The sequence below is a fragment of the Macaca nemestrina genome, chromosome 4 (assembly GCF_043159975.1).
Source record: "Macaca nemestrina isolate mMacNem1 chromosome 4, mMacNem.hap1, whole genome shotgun sequence".
NCBI lineage: Eukaryota > Metazoa > Chordata > Mammalia > Primates > Cercopithecidae > Macaca > Macaca nemestrina.
Genome location: NC_092128.1, coordinates 67728208 through 67752331, shown reverse-complemented (window position 1 = coordinate 67752331; position 24124 = coordinate 67728208). Strand labels below are relative to the sequence as shown.

The following is a 24124-nucleotide window of genomic DNA, read 5'->3' as shown; positions in this document are numbered from 1 at the left end:
TTTTACTTCATTCAGTAAAATAAAATCCAGGGTTTCTGTTTGGTTACTATGATATCTCTCTTTGGTAAACTTTTCCCTCATATCCCTAATTATTTCTCTGATTTCATTATATTGTTTATTTGTGTCCTCTTATGTCTCACTGAACTTCTCTGGTATCATTATTTTGAATTTTTTTTTTAAGGATTTTTATAAATTTCTTTTTCATTGAAATCTGTTGCTGGATAATTAGTGTGTTCCTTTGTGGATGTCATATTTCTGGGAGAATATTTCCTTAACTGTTCATGCAGTTCACAATATAAGGGCTGTAGATACAACACACTTTTTTTTTTTTTTTTGAGATGGAGTCTCGCTCTGCTGCCTGGGCTGGAGTGCAGTGGTGCAAACTCAGCTTACTGCAACCTCCACCTCTCGGGTTCATGCCATTCTCCTACCTCAGTCTCCCGAGTAGCTGAGACTACAGGTGTCTGCCACCATGCCTGGCTAATTTTTTATATTTTTAGTAGAGATGGGATTTCACCGTGTTAGCCAGGATGGTCTCGATCTCCTGACCTCATGATCCTCCCACCTTGGCCTCCCAAAGTGCTGGGATTACAGGTGTGAGCCACCGTGCCTGGCAACAACACACTTTTAACTTTAAACCTTATTAACATATTCTCCAAAATACCACCTCCAAATCTAGAGTACATAATAAAAAATTTAAAAAAAAAACAATAAATGAATCTTTTGTTTGTTGTGCAAACTGATTTCCAGGGTGTAAATATTCCCAACATGGTGGAATAAACTACTAACTTTTCGCAAATTCAAACTACTAACATGGTATGACTGAGTCTGGAATTGAGAATTAACATCCAACAGCACAAAGTTACACACTACCCATATAGAAAAATCATTAACAATTGATGCATTTGGATTATTTATTATCTTGATTTTCAGTAAGTTTAAAAAGTTCTAATTATACTATTGGCTGTGTTTTAAAATAGGTTGGAAAAGGGTGGGCGCAGTGGTCACGCCTGTAATCCTAGCACTTCGGGGGGCCGAGGCGGGTGGATCATGAGGTCAGGAGTTCAAGACCAGCCTGGCCAAGACGGTGAAACCCGGTCTCTACTAAAAATACGAAAATTAGCTGGGCGTGGTGGCAGGCGCCTGTAATCCCAATTACTCAGGAGGCTGAGGCAGAGAATTGCTTGAACCAGGGAGGCAGAGGTCACACTGAGCTGAGATTGCACCACTGCACTCTAGCCTAGGAGACAGGGTAAGACTCCTTTTCAAAAAAAAATAGGCTGGAAAAATGCCTGAAAATAGGCTCACTGGCCAGTATGAGCCAGCTCCCGCATATGAGTGTTCCAACGCAAAGCCCTGCAGGTCTTAAGAATTCTCAGACAGAGGTAATAATCCTGAAGGAATGTCAAATACTTACCTGTACGTGCATTTAATACTGTTGTTATTGGTTCCTAGCTGCCTTAGGTAGGTCATTCTTTCTAACAGTGAAATAAACACATTTCATAGAAGGCCTCTCTAGGGCCTATTGGAAAGCTGCCTACACTGTTGAATATGTTTATAGTTGGTTACTGATTTCCAAAGGTCAAGAAGGCAATGTGATTCATCTGCTATTACAGTTTATATACTTCTTGATTCTTCTATTTGGCCACCCTGCAAGAAGGCAATCCTCTAAGGAACACCAGCTTCTACCTATAAGACTTCAATTCAAGATGCAGGCAAGTAAACAATATGTACATAATATTAGACTGTTCCATGCAGCTCCAATGTTCTAATTCTACTAATCAGGAATAAGAAAGTTCCTAATCTTTGTAGTTCTACTGACCCATGGGTTTTCAAGCTGAGAATCAATTAATCCAGTTTCCTTTCTCAGCTTTGCCTCTGATTTCCCAGTGCTATGGCAAAGAGGCAAGTAACTACTGAAAAATAACTAGATAAAGTAAGAGGTATCTTATTTTAATTAAGAAGCTCCCAATTTACATGTAGCTGACTTATATATAAGCTTCATGGAATTTTGGCTTTCTGGAAATACCTACTGTACCTAGGCACCTAGGACTCAAGAATAGTCATTCTTTCTTCCCCAGAGCTGCAATATGACATGCTTATTGGACAGATGGAGATTGTATTATCTTCCCCTCCTTTCTCTACAAGTCTGGCTTCTCTATTTATTTCTGGTTCTGTGTAAACTTGGTTACATCAGGATTGGCTGGATAAAGGGACTGAGATGGGAATGGGGACAGGCAATAACCACGCCCTAGATGCTCTCGGGTCCCTACCCTGCTCTACCCTGGCTCCAGGACTGCTTCTCCTTAGGAGAACACTGAAGGCTTTAAAGAATTTTCGAGGGCTTGCCTGAGAACCAGACATAAAGTGACCTTTATGAACAAATAGACCTAGGTTGCAAAAATTAGCTTCTAGAATTAACACCCCCATGATATACTAGTCCAATGTTCTTAGGAAGAGTCATCCTAACAGAACTCTGGTGCTGAACACAGGTGATTTTCTACCTGAGCATACAGGTCCGGTATTCAATATTCTGCTTTCTATGTAGTCCCAGACATGGTAATGGTCACAAGTAAAAGTTGTAAAGACTTGATAATCAGTACAAGCCTCAGAAAAAAACTAATTACAGCCAGTTCTTGCATTCATTTCTTGACCTCCCTTTAGCTACCACTTTAGCCACCCATTTAGCCATGCATATTTACATCTTGTTCATCAAAAAATAATTATCTGCACTAAAATTAACTCTTATCATTGATAGTAATAGTATTACCTAGATGTACATTATTTTAGACAATTGCTTTAAATTTAATATTCTGATTTCTGAAACATTCTGTTCAGGAAAAGAAAAACAATGTCTCCAAATTCTTGATCCAATATAAATTGCATAATCTTAAAAGGAAGAGTCCTGAGAAAATAGTGTGAGGTTGAGAAAAGATCTGAAGTGACAAGACGAGCAATTAATACTGGAATTGCTATTAGTCTGGTAACCTAGAGCAAGTCAGAGTCTCAGTTTCTTCATCTTGTGAAGTAGGAATAATCTACGTGGCATGGCTGGGTAAAGTTTAAGTAGGCCATCAGAAAATATTTTGTAGTCTATAGCGCATTATTTCATCCAAGCCCCTACTCAAAGTACAAACCTGCCCTTTTACATAACTGAGAGCCTCTCCCTGATCACTTCTAGTGATGGGGAACTCATCTTTGGAAGGTCATTTTTGACAGCCCTAATGACAAGAAAGTATATATATATATATAAAGTGTGTGTGTGTGTAAAAATACACACATATTTACATATGCACACCTATATACATACATACACATATATGTATATAGGCCTATCTATTTAGCCATAATAAATTCCTCCAACCTCAGCTTCCTGGTTAATCCTGATCATCAACTCTAGCTCAGAGCTTCATTAAGGGAAGGAACAGGTCAGTAAGAATCTATTCTGTAGGAACAGGAATATGGGAACACTTGTCACAGAGCTGATGGCTGCCCTTGCTGTGTTTTGTTAATAACTGATTTATCTTGTTTATCATGCCTACTCCAGGCAAGGAAAATGAATTTGCTTTCTCTGAGTTCCAGGGAGGAGGAAGCCAACACAGATAAAAGGGTCCCTGTACTGTTCAAGAGGGTAGCACTAGCCACACAGCTATTTCATTTTAAATTAAATTAAATTAAAATTTTAGTTCCTCATTTCACAGGCTCAATAGCCATATGTGATTAGTTATTCTGTGGCACAAATATCAAACATTTCTATTGTGACAGAAGTTGTTTGAAGAGCTGTGGTTGATGATTCATTACTACCTACAATGTGCCAGGGACCAGTTAAACCCTACATGCAAGCACTAAAACATCAATAGTGGAAGTTTTCTATCCCTTGAAAAAATTACATAATAGCATGATTAACTGAGCTCTTACTCTGGACAGTTCAAGAAAAAGGGTGGCTTTTATTCCCAAATGAACATCATAGGCTTCACATTCTTTCCCAACAATCTTAAGAAAATTGAGATAGTATTAATTGGTTACCTATGTTGTTATCAAACGCTCATTTCCACTTACATTTGGAGATCTGAGTTTCTTTCTAAGGCAGAGGTCTTTAAATCACGAGGTGCCACACACAGATCAGAACTAAACAAAAGTTGAGACTTTAAATTGGCAAATGTCATTGCTCATTTATTCCTGACAAGTGAAGACCTATGGTTAATTCAACTGCAGGATATGGTGAAATAACTACAGTTACTTAGTTATACTATTTCTTTCACCACTTATCTGAGTGAAGAAGTCCAGCTTGGATACTATATGTAGAGCTTTACATTAACTTTTCTCCAGGAATAAGGAAGTGTCCACACTGCCTTTTGTCTTGAAAACATAATTGGGGAAGGTGTACCACAAAAGAATGGGATTCTCTCTGAGAGCATGTTTAGCTACTGTCACAGCTTTAACTGGGAAGGGTGAAATATTTACATCTGGCTAGGTCTGCCCTTCAAGGGCTGGGGCCAGATATTTGCCATCCCTCAGCCTTGGTCTTTTCTTCTGTAAAACAGCAGGATTGGAGCATATGATCAGAAAGGTTTCTGTAATTCCAATGACTTACCAAAATAACCATGACCCACATCCTATCTATAAACCTCACATAGTTCTCTCCCTAACCCATGCTGCTGTCATAACCCTCCCACAGTCTTTTTTTTTTTTTTTTAGAACTTAGTAAATCGTTCAGACAAATAACTGTATTCTACCCATAGGCTTTATCTTATAGTCAGCAAATCATTTGCTAAAGTACTAACCTCCGAGAGTCATAAGCCCACATTCTGAAGGGGCTTCCAGCAGTGGTTGATAAACTACTGCCCAAAGGCCAAATCTGATCCACCTCCTATTTCTGTACACCAAGGAGCTCAGAATAATATTTACATTTTTAAATGGTTGGAAAAAATAAAATGAAGAATAATATTTCAAATTCAAATTTCAGTGTCTATAAATAAAGTTGCATTGGAACCCATCAACAGCCATTCATTTATCTATTGTCTACGGATACTTGTGGCCAACACAGCAGAGCTGAGTGGTATGTGGCCATACCACTATGACTACATAGTCTACATACCACTATGTATGTAGACTCTCTCATACAGAGACTGTATGGCCCATAGGCCTAAAATATTTACTACCTGGCCCTTTACTTGCCCCTGGGTGTAGAGCACAGACTCTGGAGTCAGATGGCTTGGCAGCACACCTCAGCTCTGTTTTGTTCCTTCCCCTTCCTCAACGGTATAATGAGAAAGATAATAGTACCTATCTCATGGGTTTTTATTAAGATTGAGCAAATAAGTAAAATGCGATGAGGATCTGGCATATTTTTATTATTATATATATGTCTGATGTTATTATAAGTTGCCACAATATTTTCCTGCAAACTAAAGTATTAGCAGCTGACCAACTTGTTAGCAATAATTGTAAGAATCGAATTTGCAACACTCCATTAAAATGCAATTCCTTAGCAGTAAAGCAGTAGGAAGATGAAGCACAACTGATATGACAATTCGTATAGCCGTTTATCCACGAAGCTAATTCTGCAGTACTTAAAAATATTTTATATGCTTTATACTTCTTTCAAACTTGAGTCTTGAGCTTATACTCAACAATGAGTTCAGCCCTGACATCTCTTCCTTATAGTCGGTTGCCTCTTTCTGAAGAAACAGGCTTCCAAAGAGAGACCAGGGTAGAGACCAGACATTATTAGATGTCTTATCTACCTTGATGATTGCTACCTTGATGATTGAAAACAGTAACCTGCTTCCTGAATCAAACACAAAACAGGCAACATGCAGTGTCTTTGCTATGCCACAACAGGGACTATTAGAATTTTTCTCACGATTCGGACTTTGGTTTTCAATAGGGCTTGCGAGGGAAGTTACACAGAAGAGAAAAACAATGAACCGAATGAGGACAATAGCCCACGAATTTAGAATGGAGGAAGCCCGTCCACCACAGCGAAAAAGCACACTGGCGGGTGTTCCAATATTTGTGAAATGTTGATGACCCTTTAAATGTTTCTGTGCAACCTCCACAACAAATACTGTGAATCTTGCTTATTAATGCGTTTCTCACTATGTTAAAATTCAGGAAATCATTAAGTCTAGTCCTTAACAGTGAAGGGCAAGCAAACATTTTTCTGTGTCATTGAAATTACACAAAACAAAACAAAACAAAACAAAAAGCTCACGCCTGAATTGCTTCGGACTATTCAACTGGGAGATAGAAAAATATGTGAAGTAAAGAAGAATAACCTACATTGAAGTTCCTATCTCTTATCTTCCTGAATACTGAAAAAACACACTCTTACTTTGTTCTAAACTTTTCTTATATAAAAAGTAGCTGAATAATTTTAGGGAAATGGATTGTTTTGTCTGAATCATCCAGATAATTCAAACAATTCATTTTGCTAAGAACGATCTGGGTGAGGCTGTCCTGCCTGGAAAATGCCCCCTGTCCTACTCAGGACACGAGCCACGCCCAGCTTAAACAGGCAAGGAATTGACCCCTAGGAAGGAAATACGCCGTTGTCGTTGAATGAACTTTGCAATCAACCGCAAGCCAGACTCTCCCTTGCACACCGTTCGTCAAGTTAATTCTTGTTTTCCAAGGGAGCTTTCGTATTTCCATCGTTCAACGACTCCTTCACCCACTAGCACCTAAGACTTGCCCGAAGGAATTCAGTCCCTGCCTCGCGATGGTGCGCTCCGCTTATAGTAGCTCCGTCCTGTCCAATAAAGTTGTTTAAAATAAGAAATGTGCCAGATAATAGCCAAGTCCAACGGAAAAAAAAAAAAAAGAATTCCTGGGGCGGTGTATCGATGTTGGAATGTGCCATTAGTTTCGGAGGGAGGAAAGTCCCTGGTGTGAATTGCCTCGCAGGTCGTAGGCCACCACTGGACCTTCGGTCGTGCACTGCGTTAGCACAGTAATGGCAAAGATAGGAAGAAGCGCGCAGGCAGTGGAGCCACGGCCGCGTGCACAGGCAGGAACTGAAGACAGCTGCGGAGCGCGTCCCCCACGCCCGTGTGGTGCGCTCTGGGGCGGCCCCCTCGCGGCAGGGCGGGGCGGGGCAGGCGGCTGGGAGGCTTGGTGCACAGAGCCAGGGAGGCGGCGGCGCAGTCTGCACCATGGCGTACCCAGGGCATCCTGGCGCCGGCGGCGGGTACTACCCAGGCGGGGTAAGTGGTGATTGCGCGGGATCGCTGCCCAGGCGGCTCCGGGGCGCTAAGAGGCCACCTTGGAGATGCTGCGGCCAGCGGGGTGAGGCGCTGCTGGGCAGCTGCCCGGGCTCCTTCCGCCCTCGGCTTCTGCCTGCGCTCGCGGCCTCGCCCTAGGCCCCTGCGGTTCGGCCTCTCCCCTGGTTTCCCCCGTCCCTTCTCCTGGATGGCTCTGCGGGCCCAAGGTGAAGGTGGATTGGGACCCCAGAAGCCCGCCCTGCGGCTTCTCGGATACGCGGCATGAAATCGTGTTAATTGGGTGTTGACTAACCCCCACTTCACCCCACCCCCGCCCTCTCGGTTGCCTCCCAAAGCAACAACAGTCATTTTATTCTAGAATGATACTGCGATATACCTTCCTCCCTCAAAAAAAAAAAGAAAAAAGAAAAAAGAAAAAAAAAAGTGAGAAGGGGGACAGAAAAAAAAGGAAAACCTACTGAAGTAAAAGACCTGTAGGAAGGCAGCCTTGCCGGGCGTCTGGGATGCGCGTTGTCTTGGGAACTGTTTCCGAGACAGGCAGTGTTCCCTCGCCACCCACGAGATACAGCCGGGTCAGACACCTTACTCTTCCCTAGGCTACACCCGTCTCAGAATGTTACCAACTCCAGCCTTCCATCGTTCATAAAACGCTTTTAAAATACCATAAATGCTGTAACAACAAAAGGAGAATTCCAAGCCCTTTCATTGGCTTGCCTAGTTTGCACTCACCTCAGTAATCTTCAAGTTAATAGGGATTTTAAAAGTTGCTTTACATATGCAGACATCACTTCCACAGCAACTCTTTATGGTCCAAGTCGCCAGTTTTTAAATTACGGGGGTGTGAATGGAAGAGAGGGATGGAGTGTTGGCAGAATGTGCCTGGGGGTGGGGAGGTGAGCCTTGTGAAGGGCAGGCAGGCGGGCAGTTGTCTGGCCTTGCACGAAAGCCCTCAGTGGTGAAAGAAGAAAACTTGAATGACGGGTTTGTGTTTCCTGTTTCACAGTACGGAGGGGCTCCCGGAGGACCTGCGTTTCCCGGACAAACTCAGGATCCGCTGTATGGTTACTTTGCTGCTGTAGCTGGACAGGTTAGCTTTTACCTTTAATATTAAAGAGCCGTTATTGTCCGCATTTGTGGTAGCTTTTGATATAGTGACACTGAAAAGCGAACTTCCTCTGGTACTGAGTCCCTTTGCTTCTGCAAAAGAAAAAAAAAGAAAAAAAGAAAGTTCTTTGTTTCTTATTTTAGTTATTTATTTTTGAATGTTCAGAATAAATTAGGACAAAGTGTTACTCGTATTTATGTGAGTTCAGTTCGAAACCAAACTTGTGGTTGAATTAAATGTTCCAGGGTGGTTTCCAGCGAAGAAATTCTAGATCTGGTAAATATAAACCCTTGTTTGTACAACTTAAAGACGTTTATTAGTAATTACATAGCCCGATTCTCATGGGCACTTCCTTTGGGTTGAACTTGATTGCTAATCATTCACCCACTTAGGAAATATGGTAAAAACCCACCAGGTTCTAAATAAGCAAGTTACTGTCCCCTTATTAGTATCAGGAAGTTAATCTTGTGAACAATGTAGTTTCTCTTTGACGCAGATGCTGTTACTAGGTTAGCCCCTCCCCCTCCGTGTCCTTATTAGGTGCTGTGGCCTGTTGACCCAGAGAAGCAGAAGGTCAGCTCCCCAAGACCTTTCACTTGCCTGCATTCTGCGTCATATGACAGGAGCTGTCTTACATTGACAGGTGCTATCTTACATTGTGAGAGGACACTTCCCTAGCTCATGAGGTCACTGTGTACAGTAAATATACTGTCGGTATAACCCAGACATGTCCAGAGGGGATGTTTGTTCTTATGAATTCAACCTAGTCTTGTTTTGACCAAAAGCTAGAAATAGCAAAATTTTAATGTGAAAACTGTAGAATATTATGGGATAAAAAAAACCGAAGACCACTTTTTAAGGTAGTACTCTAAGAAATACAGCTTAAGAAATTGAATGGAAAAATAGTCTAAAACTGGAAGACCTTCCCCTTAAGTGTCTACTTAATCTGTTAATGATCCGTATCTTTGAAACCACAAGACATGGCAAACCTCAAGACCAGCATTCTTAGATTGCCAGTGCCTCCAGCATGTAAGTGACCCCACCTGCTTAGCTTTCAGCAGCCCTGGCCTGTATTCAGCATACCCATTGTGTTTCAAATTGTTGCTCTTGCTCCTCATTGATAACCTATAATACCCAGTGACTTGAGGATTTAGGTATTTTATTTTAAAGTCCCTAAAAATCACATATATCTAGTTCTTTCCCAGTTCAGCCAGTGAACAGGCACTGGGAACCTAATGTGTATCTTCCAGATGTATTTGTGCTCTGAAAAAAAAACATTCACTATGTCATAAGAAAAAGTGACCAAGAGTCCTCTTTCTGTTTGAACCAAGCCTTCTCTTTACTTATGTCTGGTGTGTAGCTTGCTCTGTCCACCCGCCTCAAACAAAAAAAAAAGAAAAGAAAACAAGGAATTATGATTAAGCAACTTACATAAATTATTTTAAAATGTTTAGCTGTAGCAGTTTCCTAGCTCAGATTGACAGAAGAGTAGTTGCCAAGACAGACTCTTTCTTTCATCATTAATTGTGGCAGTGGGTGAAGGAAAAGAATGCCCACTTTTGGAAGGCATTCCTTTTAATAAAAGGTCATGCATGATGATACTGATTTTCTTGGTTGTTATTGCTTCATTGAATGCTGAAGGTAAACAAATAACTTGAAAGTACAAATCACTATTATGATCCCTCTAATTTGTTTTTCAAAAGGATGGGCAGATAGATGCTGATGAATTGCAGAGATGTCTGACACAGTCTGGCATTGCTGGAGGATACAAACGTAAGTTGACAGTCCCAAAGTTTGTCTAAATGTACTTGTGTTTCCTATTTTAGCTGTTACTTGTGATTACAGCCTTCAAGAAAACTGAGCTTGTCTGATCTAGCAAAGTTTAGAATTCCGAAAGCTAAAATATAGTACTATTTCAAAATGTTGATTTGAAAACGGTTGTTAAATCACTCCAGGTTGGGCACAGTGGCTCATACCTGTAATCCCAGTACTTCAGAGGCCCAGGCAGGAGGATCGCTTGAGGCCAAGAGTTTTTGGCTGCAGTAATCTGTGATTGTACCACTGCACTCCAGCCTGAGCAACAGAGCAAGACCTTGTCTCTAAAATAATAGTGATAATAAATTATTCCATCCTACCTGCCAATTTAGTGGATTTCTCAGATTTGGGTTTTGTGTACCTAGAACCAGTGAGACAGTTTGGGTGGCCTCCTTCACAGAGGACAAGGTAGGGTGCTGAAATGGAATGTGCCAGGTCAGGTGTCATTAACCGACATTAGGAACTAACATTTACTGTTATTTGCCAAAAGCCTACTCTGTCCTGACCTGGTGGCACTTAGGACTTTGAGTGGCTGCTCCTGCACCCCTGGTCCCTGAGTGGCCTATCCTGAACTCCTGGTCTGAGCTTTGGGCATGCTCCTGCTAACATAAGTGGTCGCCATGACATCCCTCAGGTCTTTCCTCTTCCACTTCATAGAATGTGTTCAGGCTAAGTGGGAACTGCTCTTTCTACTTACTGGACCTGCTGCTCCATAATTCAGCCCTAACCCTACCACTGCCTTTTGAAAAAGCACTCTGCCATGAGCTGAGAGTAGTGAAATACTGCAAAGATGCTCCATCCGTGGCAGGGCACAGCGGCTCACACCTGTAATCCCAGCACTTTAGGAGGCCAAGGTGGGAGGATTGCTTGAGCCCAGGAGTTCAAGACTAGTCTGGGCAACATAGTGAGACCTTGTCTCTGCAAAAAATTTAAAAATTAGCCAGGCATGGTGGCATGCACCTGTGATCCCAGCTACTCAGGAGGCTGAGGTGGGAGGATTACGCGAGCCCAGGAGGCGGAGGTTGCAGTGAGCCAAGATTGTGCTACAGCACTCCAGCCTGGGTGACAGCCTGTCTCAAAAAATCCAAAAAATTGCTGCATCCCAATTGGGGGCTTCTCGTCATCCAACACACATGAAGTGGTTCCTCTTGAAATTAGATCTTGAACATGATAGATTTCCAGGGTAGAGAATAATGTCTTGCTTCAAATACATTACCTGCCAACTTCTTTGCCAGTTATTAATTGAGACAGAACATCAAATTGAAGACCCAATTTCATGGTTAGCTGTGGAATAAAATGTTCAAACTAGAATTCACACCTGTGAATTTATAGTGGCCTTTTTAAAAAAACTATTTGACATGCCATGTATTAGATGTCTGTCTTTGAACTCTTTGCATTTGTTTTCATCATCCTTTGTTTTATGTGACTTTAGTTTGGAGGAATTAATACAAACAAAGAACCTTTCAAGTTCCTGTTATTTAATCTAGTCCTAAACAAAATAAGCACTTTTTGGATTAGGGGATGTTCTTCTTTACTGTGTAGGTAGTACATTTAAATTGTTAATTGTTACGCAGTTGAGCTGGTGAACAAGGTAGGCCTGCCTAATAGCAGGGTTTATCAAAGTGCAGTGAGATCACAGCACAGCTTGTTATTCTACACCCTTTCAGTAGATGAGGTGTGGTAGATTTTAGAATCTGACTAACAAAATGGGTTGTATATTCTTAGAGAGCAGTCCTTTTAAAATTTCTTTGAGAAAGCCACATTTAGTGATGGCCTTAGATCAGTGCATTAAAGAGAAAGCATTTCCTGAGTCATGGGGACTATGTGATTGAATCCATTTGCCTCCTCTCTGGTGGCTGTACTGAACCACAGAACCATCCTGCCTATGAGGGGTCAGGGTTTTGTAATACAGATATTATATGGAGATTAGTCTTTTAAACCCAGCTTCCAAACCAAAAAGCACAGATGCGAATTGGATGGGCTGGTTGGATACTCCAGCTCAGAGCCTATGGGCCCTTCTTAACCAGTTTAAAAGGAAGCAGTCGTACCTAGAGGTGGAGTTGGTGAGAGAAGTTATGTTCCAGTCAGTAAGATTGTAATTCAGCTTCTCTTGTTTTCCTGAATTTAGTTGTTCATCGGTGGTAAGGTTGAGAGAAATAGCTGGAGGTAGGGCTTTCCTTCTAGGTCTATTATATTGTATGTTTCTGTGAGAAGAAAAGATGTTTGAAGCATTCTAGTACAATGACTAGAAGAGAAGAAAAAGAGTAAAGGTAAAATTACAGCAGAGATTCTTTGGAAATTATTAAAATTAACATTTAATTTAAATAATTTATTTTAAAATGTTGAATTGGTAATTTAATAATTTATAGTTATAATTATATGTTGTTACACTTATATATCACAACTATGTAATATATAATACTTATAATTTTAATTTTAAATAATTATTTAAAGTAGAGTTAACACTGATAAAAGCTATACTATTAACAAAATTGAGAAAGAGTTTTCCTTACCCAAACTTATTGGACATCAGCATTCTAGTTCATTGGAACTGTCTGGAATGGTATATTTTTTGTTCATTGACTTTTGTTCACTGCCATCTCACTGCCCTTTCAGATCCTTCTCACAAAAGATGACCAGATTCCTGATCTTGATCTGTCCCTCTCCTCCTCAGTCTTTACTAACAGCTCAGAAGGAATTCAGGATCCTCTGTAATGCAGCTTCCCCTGACCAAACATATTTTCTCCCACTCCTTTTGTACTCTTTGAAAGTCATATTGAGCTCTTCACTTACACTTTGCCTGTCCTGGGCCTTCTACTTCTCTTTTTGCTTATGCTGGTCCTTAGCTGTCACCAAATGCCCCCATCATTCTTGTCATTCAAGGCTTGGCTTAAATTCTATGTCTTCTATGAAGTCTTTCTTGATTCTCTTACTAAGAAGGAGCCTCTCACTTCTCAATCCCGTCTAGTACTTTCTGGCGCCTCCATTATAATTCAGCACTCTACCATGATTAGGGTTGTATGTGTATGTGACTTATCTTTTCCTTAGACTGTCAGCTAGGGCAGTATGCAGTTTCACAATTGTATCTCCAAAGTTGCTGTTACCCTGAGCCCTGAACATAATAAGGACTTAACAGGTGGCTGTTGAGTTAATGAATATGGAAAATTTTCCAAGTCAGAAAAATCATAGCCCTGTAGCCTCATTGGCATTTTGATTTAAGATTATACATTAATTTTTGAACATTAGTAAAGATCAGAAAATTTTATTCAAAAAACATTCTTTCTTAGACGATCTAAGAGGGTTGTACATATAAAATGCAAGGCTCTAACAGCTTCCTGCATGGGGGTGAGAATTTGGTGCTATCCATCCATTCATTCAACCAGTGCATTTTTAGTGAACACTTCCTGTGAGCTAGGTGCTGGCTCTGTAGCCACAATCAATGCCTGGGTGTTGGGGAAAAGCACTGGGATAAGTAAGGAGAGAGGCTGTGGAATCACATAAGATGGGCACATAACCCAGACAGGAGTCAGGAAAATTTTCCTTGCAGAATTGATACCTAAGCTGAGCAGAAGTGAAAGTTCATCAAAATTGAGGCCGACCATGAAATGAGTGGGATGGGGAAGTTGTGTCCTAGGCTGTTAGAACAGCATGTGCAAAAGACCCAGAAATAGTGTGGTTCAGTCAAGAAACTGAGAAATTCTCCATGAAGATAGTGTACGGGGTTGAATGAGAATAAGAGATGAGCTTGACTGGCAAAATAAGTGTGTTACCTTATGTGCCAGTTAAGGTGCTTGGACTTTATCCTGAGAGCAGTAGATCACTGATACTGGGTTTTACATAGGAGAGCACATACCACCCCTGACTGTAGGGTAAAGACAAATAAATTGGAGGACATGGAAGTAAAACAAGAGTCAGGGCTGTTAGTCATACAGGTGAGAGAAATGCTAACTAAAGAGACAGTGGGGCTGGAAATGGACTTTACAGCTGTTTAGAAGGTGATTGATTATTGGTGGAGAGGGAATTGAGGAGGCTCCCAGGTTTCTGGCTTGGGTGACTGCTGAGTGGATGAGGGTGTGATTCATTAACAGAGATAGAGAAGCTGTCTGCCTCATAGCCTCTTCAGTACCTTCACGTGAGCCCAACACAGTCGGCTCTGCCTTGTGGTTGTCAGGCCATCCAGAGCAGTAGTTCTTAAACTTGAGCAGCATTGGCATCGCCTGGAAAGCTTACAAAAACCAGATTGCTGGGTCCTGCGCTAGAGTTTCTCATTCAGAGGTCTGGAGTGAGCCCTGAGAATTTCACCTCTAACAGGTTTCCAGGTGATGCTAGTTCAGGTTGAGCCAGCTGCTTTAACATAAATATATATCACCTGCACATTTGCTAAAATTCAGCTTCTGATTTTATTGGTGTAGGTTAAGGGCTGAGATTCTGCAGTTCTTCAGGCTCCTGGGTGATGCTAATACAGCTGGTCCAGGAATCACACTTAAGAGTAGAATGATGGTCTCAACCTTGGCTGCTCACTAGAATAATCTGAAAAGCTTTTTAAAAATACAAATACCTGGGTCCCACACCCAGAGTTCCTGATTTAATTGTTCTGTGGTGCAGCCCAGGTATCAGAATCTTTTAAAGCTTTGATTTTGATAAGCACCAGGGTGGAGAACTACAGCTCCGGATTAGAGGAACTTCATACCTCCACACAACTTAAATGTCAGAATGAAGAATCTCCCAGCTCTTTCCCAAAAGTGTAAAAAGTGCTTCCTCCTCCTCTCATCTAAGAGAATATTATCTGTGGATCGGATGGAGATTGAAGGACCTAAATAGAAATAGTCACTAGTCTTTTATTTCCACTAAAGAATATGCCAAACACAGGAATCTATTAAATGTGTAAAACCTATAGTTTGCACTGTTGGGAGACATTACAGTAATTAGTGCAGTTGTGTTTTAATTTCAGTTTGGTTAGAGAAAAATTATGAAGCTAGAAAGAGCTGTAAAAAATGTTAGTTCTGTATGTTAACAAACTTGCAGAATTTATACCAGCTTTTCCCACGTGACCCTTGTCACTTCTGCCATTTAGCCTTATAGCTTCTTTGTACCCATACAATTTCTTCAGTCATTGATTCCCATTAATACAATGTAAGAGGTTATTTGTTTTTAATTTCCTAATGCTTAGATTACCAGTAACCACACCCACTGCGTGTGCTCTGGTTTGGTTACATAAGTGAGGTACCAAAATGCCCTCAGAACACTCCTAAACTGTAGGTAAATTAAAAAGCCTTCTGAATAGTGGCCACTATTGGTCATGGGGTCTTATCTAGAGTACTCTTATTTAACACATAATTCTAACACCTGTATTTACCTGGTTTCATATATAAGCTAAGAGCTCATACACTATTTGAGGTAGCAGGTTACTGCTCAGTACCTGACATTGAAGGGAAAATAGAAAAACAATCAGACACAAAATTAGCAAAACCAGCAATTTATAGTCATTTATGAGTTGGAACAAAGCAACCCCAACTTCCCACCAACCATGTTGGATATAATACATTATGGTTCGTTATGGTGACTTGAACTCTCTATATTACACTTTCAAAGCAAGAAAGTATGAACAGTACTATGTAATACTGTTTTGTTGTTTTTTTTTTTTTGAGACGGAGTCTTGCCCTGTCACCCAGGCTGGAGTGCACTGGCATGATCTCAGCTCACTCACTGTAACCTCCTCCTCCCAGGTGCAAGCAATTCTCCTGCCTCAACCTCCTGAGTAGCTGGGATTATGGGCATGCGCCACCACGCCTGGCTAATTTTTGCATTTTTAGTAGAGATGAGTTTTTGCCACGTTGGCCAGGCTGGTCTCAAACTCCTGACCTCAGGTGATCCACCTGTCTTGGCCCCCCAAAGTGCTGGAATTACAGGTGTGAGCCACCATACCTGGCCTATGAAATACTTTTTAAAAGGAATTCTATCAAAGTTATTTAAATCATATTTGGGTTCCTAGCAGAAAATCCTCTTTATGGAGAAAAGGCTACTTTGAAGTTCCATATGATTAGTCACATGTACATTGAATAGCATGTAAAAATAAAAGTGTATAATAGTCATTTCTAATTAATTTGAATGTATCCAGTGTAATGTGAATTTTTGGATTTGTGTTAATATGTATGTACTTTTCTTGATTTAACAGCTTTTAACCTGGAGACTTGCAGGCTTATGGTTTCAATGCTGGATGTATCCTTTACCTTGATTGTTGTCTAGAATATTTTTTTCTAAAATTCTAAAGGAATTCACCTTAGAATTAATACCTAGTAAACACAAAGTAATAAATGATCACTAAAAAGCTTTCTGAAATAATTAGCTTCTGTTATAGGGTATAATTTGGTGTGAATAAAGGAAGAAAAGAAATTTAGTAAACAGAATGTTGTTCAGAAATTCAAGGAAATATCAAAGTATTATAGAACAAGTATAGAGTCCAGAGAGAGTCCAGAGTGTCAGGAGAGCTTTTTTTTTTTTCTTTAACATTGATTCCTCTGCAAGTGATGGAATTTTTTTCGTATCCCAGTTGTTGGACTGAGTTTAGCTAGTGCTGACTATCCACTAGCTATCCACCAGTCCATCCCATGTCATTTGTCTGGGAGCACTAAACAAGGGAATATTAGTACCAGAGATGATGGTAGGACAGAAGGGCAAACAGCATAGCCTGAAGCACCGAGAAAGCACAGCCCAGTTCCAGTAACAAGACCGCTTTTTATAAGTGGTTCACAGTGGCAACGCTATTTCCTTATAATCAGGTCATGTAAGTTATCTTTTCCCCACAGTAAAAATAGGTACTTGAGGTTTTTCTCCATAGCCCCTTTTTGTTCTATTTTTAAATCATTAATCTTACATCATACCCAGAATAATCTACAATAACTTTTTTAGTCATTGAATATTGAATTCCCCTTATCCTTGATCTTTCATTTAATCCTTAGAAAATCTTGCAAAATACAGCTCTGATCCTTGATTACAGTTCAGAGAGATATGTCTGGCAAAATGGGTTTCAATGAATTTAAAGAACTCTGGGCTGTACTGAATGGCTGGAGACAACACTTTATCAGTTTTGACACTGACAGGAGTGGAACAGTAGATCCACAAGAATTGCAGAAGGCCCTGACAACAATGGGTGGGTATGGCTTACTAGAACTCTCCATTCATTGGTAGAAGTAAGTTGTTTTTTATTTTTAAAACTAGGCTGGGCGCGGTGGCTCATGCCTGTAATCCCAGCACTTTGGGAGGCTAAGGAGGGTGGATTGCCTGAGCTCAGGAGTTCAAGACCAGCCTGGGCAACACGGTAAAACCCCATCTCTAGTAAAATACAAAAAAATTAGCTGGGCATGGTGGGATGCGCCTGTAATCCCAGCTATTCGGGAGGCTGAGACAGGAGAATCACTTGAACACAGGAGGCAGAGGTTGCAGTGAGCTGAGATCGCACCACTGCACTCCAGCCTGGGCGACAGAGTGAGATTCCCTCTCATAAATAAATAAATAAATAAATAATTGCTACCTGAAGGCAGTTTCTGTTTTCTTAGAAATTGTGTGTGTTCATAATTAATATGAGTTCACAGTCTTAAAAAATAAAATAGTGCCTATTTTTTGTATTTTTAGTAGAGACGAGTGCTTCTTTTATTTTTATTTTATTTTATTTTTTAATGGGCTTTTGCCATCCTTTAACCTTTTTACTGGGTGACTTTTCTTTTAGGATTTAGGTTGAGTCCCCAGGCTGTGAATTCAATTGCAAAACGATACAGCACCAATGGAAAGATCACCTTCGATGACTACATCGCCTGCTGCGTCAAACTGAGGGCTCTTACAGGTGAGTTCTATAAGGTCATGTCATCACCACAAGCCAAGACACAGTTATTACATTCATCTCTCAGTGCTTCTCCTTTTATTCTTCCCCAATTTTTTTCTTGCTTTAGTATTTCAAATTACTGTTAAGCATATCTAGCAGAATAATTTTTTGGTTTTTTTCCAGAATTTATTTTAGATTAGTAAGTAATCTGCCATTAAAATAAACAAATTTTACTAAAATGTTCTAAAACATAATCAGCTAACTTGTGCATTTTTGATCAGATTATGATGAATTTTTCCCTATAATGTGACATATCTGGAAAGAATGAAATTAAAGTAAAATCCTTTTCCATAGGGCAGAGCTGAAATGGTGGAGAAATTGATCACAGACCATTTATTATATCGGGGACTCTGTTTCTTAAGCAGTATCTTTGTTATTAAGAAGCTAGAAATTCTGTGCTTTTATCACAATTAAGTAATGGCCATGGAAGTTGCACAGCTTTTACTGACTTTGGGTAAGGTATTTTCTCCAGATCCACATTGAAAAAGACAGCCGGCCAACTTCTGCCTGTTATTTTGTTGCATATTAAATATTTTACTATTCATATAGTTGGCTTCTTTGCTTTGGTCTTTTGTTTATGTTAATTGGTTGCACAATTTAAATGTTATTGCAATGTGAATTAAATGCTAAAATAACTAACTTTTATGATGTTAGAAAAACCATTTAAAGAAAAACCATAAATTTTACTGTGTTGTTTTACAGACAGCTTTCGAAGACGGGATACTGCTCAGCAAGGTGTTGTGAATTTCCCATATGATGATGTAAGTCTTAGAAATTAAGAAATACAGTAGATGAAAAAGATGTACACCAGATGGGTATCCCTTTGAAATTAGCTGTTAAGAACATCTTAAGGATGCCAGAGACATAAGGGATTCAAAAGTTAGAAAGAGTTATCATCCAGAATTTATTAATTTCATGTATTAGTCTTAACTATAGTTAGACTATGGTTTGATTTGCATTCAAAGACCTGGGTTCAAGACCCAGCTTGTTGTATTTATTAGCTGGATCACTTAAGCGGGTTTCTTAATTGCTGTGACACTATATGAATAAAGAAGATACAGTAGTAATGCCTTTTTCACTGAGCTGTTGTAAGATTTCTACTAAAAATGCCCTTGAAAAACACTATGCAGATATAGTATCTGCTTTTGTCTTCTATAAACAAATCATGTCTGTCATTGAGAATAGGTAACAGCTCAATAGCTTTGCATACCTATGTTCTTCATTGAGGGCATAAGGCAGGCACCAACTTAAATCACAATTTTTTTTTTTGAGATGGAGTCTTGCTCTGTTGCCCAGGGTGGAGTGCAGTGGTGCAATCTTGGCTCACTGCAACCTCCGCCTTCTGGGTTCTAGCAAGTTTTTTTGTATTTTTAGTAGAGACAGGGTTTCACTGTGTTAGCCAGGATGGTCTCGATCTCCTGACCTTGTGACCCATCCGCCTAGGCCTCCTAAAGTGTTGGGATTACAGGCGTGAACCACTGCTCCCAGCCAAATCACAATTTAAAACAAGTTATTTACTAAACAGCCCCACTAAACTAGGTTAGGGTAAGGCCATGTAACCAGTGTGAACATAACCAAGTGCCATCTTTGATGGCATTAGCTGGATGTATATAACAAAGCTAGGGAGATTGGTTACTTGTTTCTTCAGTTTTTGCTCGGCCATTGATTTAAAAAAAACAAAAAACAAAAAAAAAAACTTGAACTGAAATGACTGTAATCACTGAATATTCCATTCTCCATTACAAAATATAAGATGCATATATTTTTGGTTTAGCAGCTGCTGCAGTTATAAGTACACTTTTAAAAGCTTAGTATGTGTGTGTGAATATGCTTATTTTACCTGCTTACGGGTGTGTTCTCTTTAACATGCGTTAACTTCTTAGTTGACAGTCCACTTGCTGTTTCTAAAGATCAGGAGGCTGCCTGGGGAATGGAAAGACCATGGGCCTTGACTTCAGATGGGGCTACTTAAAAGATTTCTAAACATCCTGATCCTTATTTTCCTTTTCTCTAAAATAGGGATAATCACCTTGACCTTGCGATAGAGCTGCAAGGGTTAGCAGCTTACAGTACCTTACTAGTATAGGGAACGCTGATAGAGCAGAATCTATTGCTTTATGTTTAGTGGGGAAGCCAACATTTCAGAGCAAATACCAGTATTTCTAATCTCAGGTATCTGAAGGCTTAGCTGTTCTGTTTCTGTGCATACATACACTTGCATGCTACAATTTATTTTAATAAAGCAGATTTTAAGGGAATAAACTGTTTAAGGTGTTCCATTAGAGTAATGGGGTAATACTGTGCAGTTCAGAAATCCCCACGTGATACAACAGTATAAACTCCAGTTATTTGTGTTTGTGGTAAGTGCCTTTGACCACGACCATTTCTAGACTCTTAGATATTAAATTATTTATCCATTGACGTTGTATCTGCTTTCTCTAAGAAGTTTTGATGTGAGAAACCCTATGGATTTTATATTACACTGCTTCCCTAAGAAAAGGAAACTTTTCCATCTATCATTTACTCATATCTTAGAAAGTTGTAGGGGTTGTTTTACCCACGTTCAAATTAGAAAACCCAATGCAAGCTGCCAGAAATAGGCTGTGCTGTATAAGTGTTTTGAGGTCTGTCATGTAACGCTGATTTTTCTTTCAGTTCATTCAATGTGTCATGAGCGTTTAAATCAAGAGGAAGCTGCATGAATGTAATCGACATTCCAACTGGAATATCCTCCTTTGCTTGTCCTCTTTGCCTTCAGTAATATGTGTAAACTTACATCACGACTTTCAATGCTGTTGTAAAGTTTATTACTTTATGTAAAACTGAAGTTTTGTTTTTAATTTTGATAATAAATTCTTTGGAACTTTAATAAGATCTAGTCTGTTACACCCTTTAGAACTTTCCTGAGCCATTATCAGTCATGCCTTATTTTCTTGCTAAAACTGTGTAAATTTAAGTATGCAAAATGTTTAAGTCACATTATTTATTTTTCATTATGAGACACTAAAAACTGTTAATCAGACTACAACTGTTACCTTTCCTCTCCTAGAAAGAATACTCCACACATAAAAACTTATGTAAATGACATAGACCCACTTGGGTGCAAAAAAACAACAAAAAAGGTAATCCAGTAATCCATGTCAGGATTCACCTTAGTAGAAATTTAGCACAGGCCCTTTAAAACCTATTGAATAATTTGATTGGCAAATACTGTCTGTCAGCAAGTCCCTTTTTGTCATCTATTTAAACCTTTGTTAACTATACTTAAAAATCTTGTACATTATAAGCTTAACTATATAAAAAGAAAATTGATTGATAGAAAAAGACTAAGGGAATATATGAAAATATTAACAATGTTTATTTTTGATTAATGGAATTCTAGATGACTTTAATTTTCTTTATATATTTCAGTATTTTTCAGATTTTCTATATGCTTTCCTTTTAAAATCAGATTCTAGTTTTTAAAATACTGATACATCCATTTTGATATACCATGTGTTCACACTTTAAAAAATACACATAGCAGAGTATTGGAAAGTATGTACCAAAACATTGATGTGGCTACCACTGGGAGTCAGGAGCATGAGTTAATCTTCTCCCTTCTTACTGCTTTTCCAAACATTCTCCAGTCAGCAGGTACTACATTTATAATGGAAGAAATTTTTTAAAAAATTTTGAGCTGTACAGTTTCAAGTAAGATCTGAATGCTAATGCTGGCTTGTGCCTTTTTCTGTGTGGTTTGGTCATTATAGATAATGCCAAGTTTCAGTTTCCCCATCTTTGAAAAGGAGATAATATGTTATCTCTTGGGAGTAGTTCTGAATATGAAAAGTGTGTTGATACAAGAAGCACTAACAATGTTTGTTTCTCAAAAGTGGCCTGGTTTGCCTTTTTTATCAAGAGAGCTTAACAGATTAAAAAATGAAATTAGTCTATTTTCTACTTGCCAGCAGAGTATCTGTCTTATTTTAGGATGCAGGGTGAGACTCACCATTCAACTGAACAATTAGTTGTCAACCATTGAAAATAAAACATTTTCTCTAAGCATCTTTAGCCTCATTTCACTATTAATTTTTAAACTGTTGTTAAAATACATATTATTCAAACCTAACATGTAACTATGACAAGTTAGTTAGCCCAGGTTACGTATCAGAATGTGAAGCAGCCTGCTATATATTACACGGCAACTACAGCAGACTAAGCAGCCTGCTATATATTACACGGTGATTGTATCTCCATATATTGTCTATGAGGCCACAAAGCTCTGCTTGAGCCTGGGCTGTCTAGAAAAGGGCCAAAAAGGGGCTCGGAGGATTAGGAGGCAGGGAGCTTACCTTCAGTGTTCCAGCGCCTGCTGTTTGGTTTCAACTCACCAGGGTCCTCTGAGGAAATCATAGTTTAAGGAAATGGTAATTTCCTGGTTGAGGATAAGCAGTAGGGAAGAAGGCCCTTGCTGAAGGTTATGGGCCATATTTGAACAAGTCCCAAGGTGTGCTGTATCAATTGTGGTTCTGAATTGGCTTTGGGTAACTGCTAAAGTATTACAAAACCATCCCTCTGACATTATATTAGTTTGTTCTCACACTGCTATAAAGACACTATCCAAGACTGGGTAAGTTATGAAGGAAAGAGGTTTGACTCACAGTTCCACATGGCTGGGGAGGCCTCAGGAAACTTGCAGTCATGGTGGGAGGGGAAGCAGACACCTTCTTCACAAGGCAGCAGGAGAGAGAAATGCAAGCAGGGGAAATGCCAGACGCTTATAAAGCCATTAGATCTCATGAGAACTCACTAACACAGTGGGGGAAACTGCCCCCATGATCCAATCACTTCCCTCCCTTGATGTGGGGCTTACAGGTCCCTCCCTCGACACATGGGGATTACAGTTCGAGATGAGATTTGGGTGGGGACACAGAGCCAAACCATATCAGACATCATTCAGTTAATTCTGTTTTAATTATTGATACCTCAAAACGAATCTCTTTATCTCCTCCCCTTCTGCTTTCACCCATTCTTTCCAAAAGCATGCAGCATAGTCTTCAGCATGTCCCTGCAGTTAGAAAGTTTCCTTCCCCTTGACAAATTTGATGTATTCATCTCCTTTAATTACAGCCAGTCTTCATTACAAGTGGAATCTGTTGCCTTACTTCTATTTTATGTTGGGTTGTGTTTCATTCATTGTATACTTCTTGTGTAGCCTCACCCACTACTTTAAAATTATTTCCTGGTTTGTTTACTTTTTCTTAAAGAATCCAGTTGGAGCATGGTAAAGCTGCGAGCTCAAGCTTGAATACTTCAACTATTTGCAGAATTAAGCTCCTCAAATCACCCTCATTTAGGATTTAATTTTATTTTGGAGATGTGTGCTTTACTCGTGTGTTTCAAGAGATCCATGATTTATAAAGTACTTTTAACACATTTCGTGCACTTCCATAGGAATGTGGCTGCCAGAGACCTGGTGTTTCCTGGGGATAGCTGGCATAGATTTGCACCACAGCAGTCAATTAAATTATTAAATTTAATTGAATTAATTAACTTTATTTAATTAACTTTATTAAATTAAAGTTCTTGCTTCTATTGAGCCAAACTGGAGTTTAGACTCTCCTTCAGCATGATGTTCCAGGTGGTACTGTGAAGTCCGTGAGATGGCATGTGAGCTAAAACTTCAGCCATCTGTGAACTAGACTTTGCTTTGGCTCAGCCGAGTGTGTTACTGTTTCAGTGTTCATCTAAATGAATTATTATATGACTAAAATATTATAAATACAAGAAATGGAGCATGTAATCATCATAAACTTTTAAAATCTCATAATAAATGTATAAGCCATGACTTCCTTCTCTTTTTCTCACATTAAAACAGTACCTTGACTACTTATAACTTATTTCCTATGCAGCCTATGAGCAGATGGCAAGGACCCTGCAAATGCCAGAATAATGATGGGCAGGTAACATGCCTGCCTGGAAGATGAAACGGCCAGGGTGGAACAGTTTGTAGGCAATGAACTCATGAGCCCATCCTAGGCGCAGTGCTTTAGAATGCAGCACAGGTGAGCTTATTAACTAAGCACCACCGCCTGGTCTACAGGACAGGATAGAGGA

At 39.7% G+C, this 24124-nt stretch overlaps 1 protein-coding gene across 4 annotated transcripts; it reads left to right on the top strand.

Annotated features, from left to right (window-relative positions):
- Positions 1-1607: 1607 nt before the first annotated feature.
- On the top strand, positions 1608-23855 carry LOC105475453 (sorcin). Of its 4 annotated transcripts, none has more exons than XM_011730704.3 (8): positions 1608-1715; positions 8230-8313; positions 10035-10104; positions 16322-16365; positions 17149-17296; positions 17873-17986; positions 18728-18786; positions 20681-23855. In XM_011730704.3, exons 1-8 carry the CDS (start codon positions 1710-1712, stop codon positions 20705-20707), a joined length of 552 nt encoding a protein of 183 aa, XP_011729006.1. In that variant the 5' UTR covers positions 1608-1709; the 3' UTR covers positions 20708-23855. The 4 variants fall into 4 exon arrangements, with proteins under 4 accessions (XP_011729006.1, XP_011729007.1, XP_011729004.1 ...); XM_011730702.3 differs by lacking the exon at positions 1608-1715 and adding an exon at positions 7065-7208; XM_011730703.3 differs by lacking the exon at positions 1608-1715 and adding an exon at positions 7987-8034.
- The last annotated feature ends 269 nt before the right edge of the window (positions 23856-24124 follow it).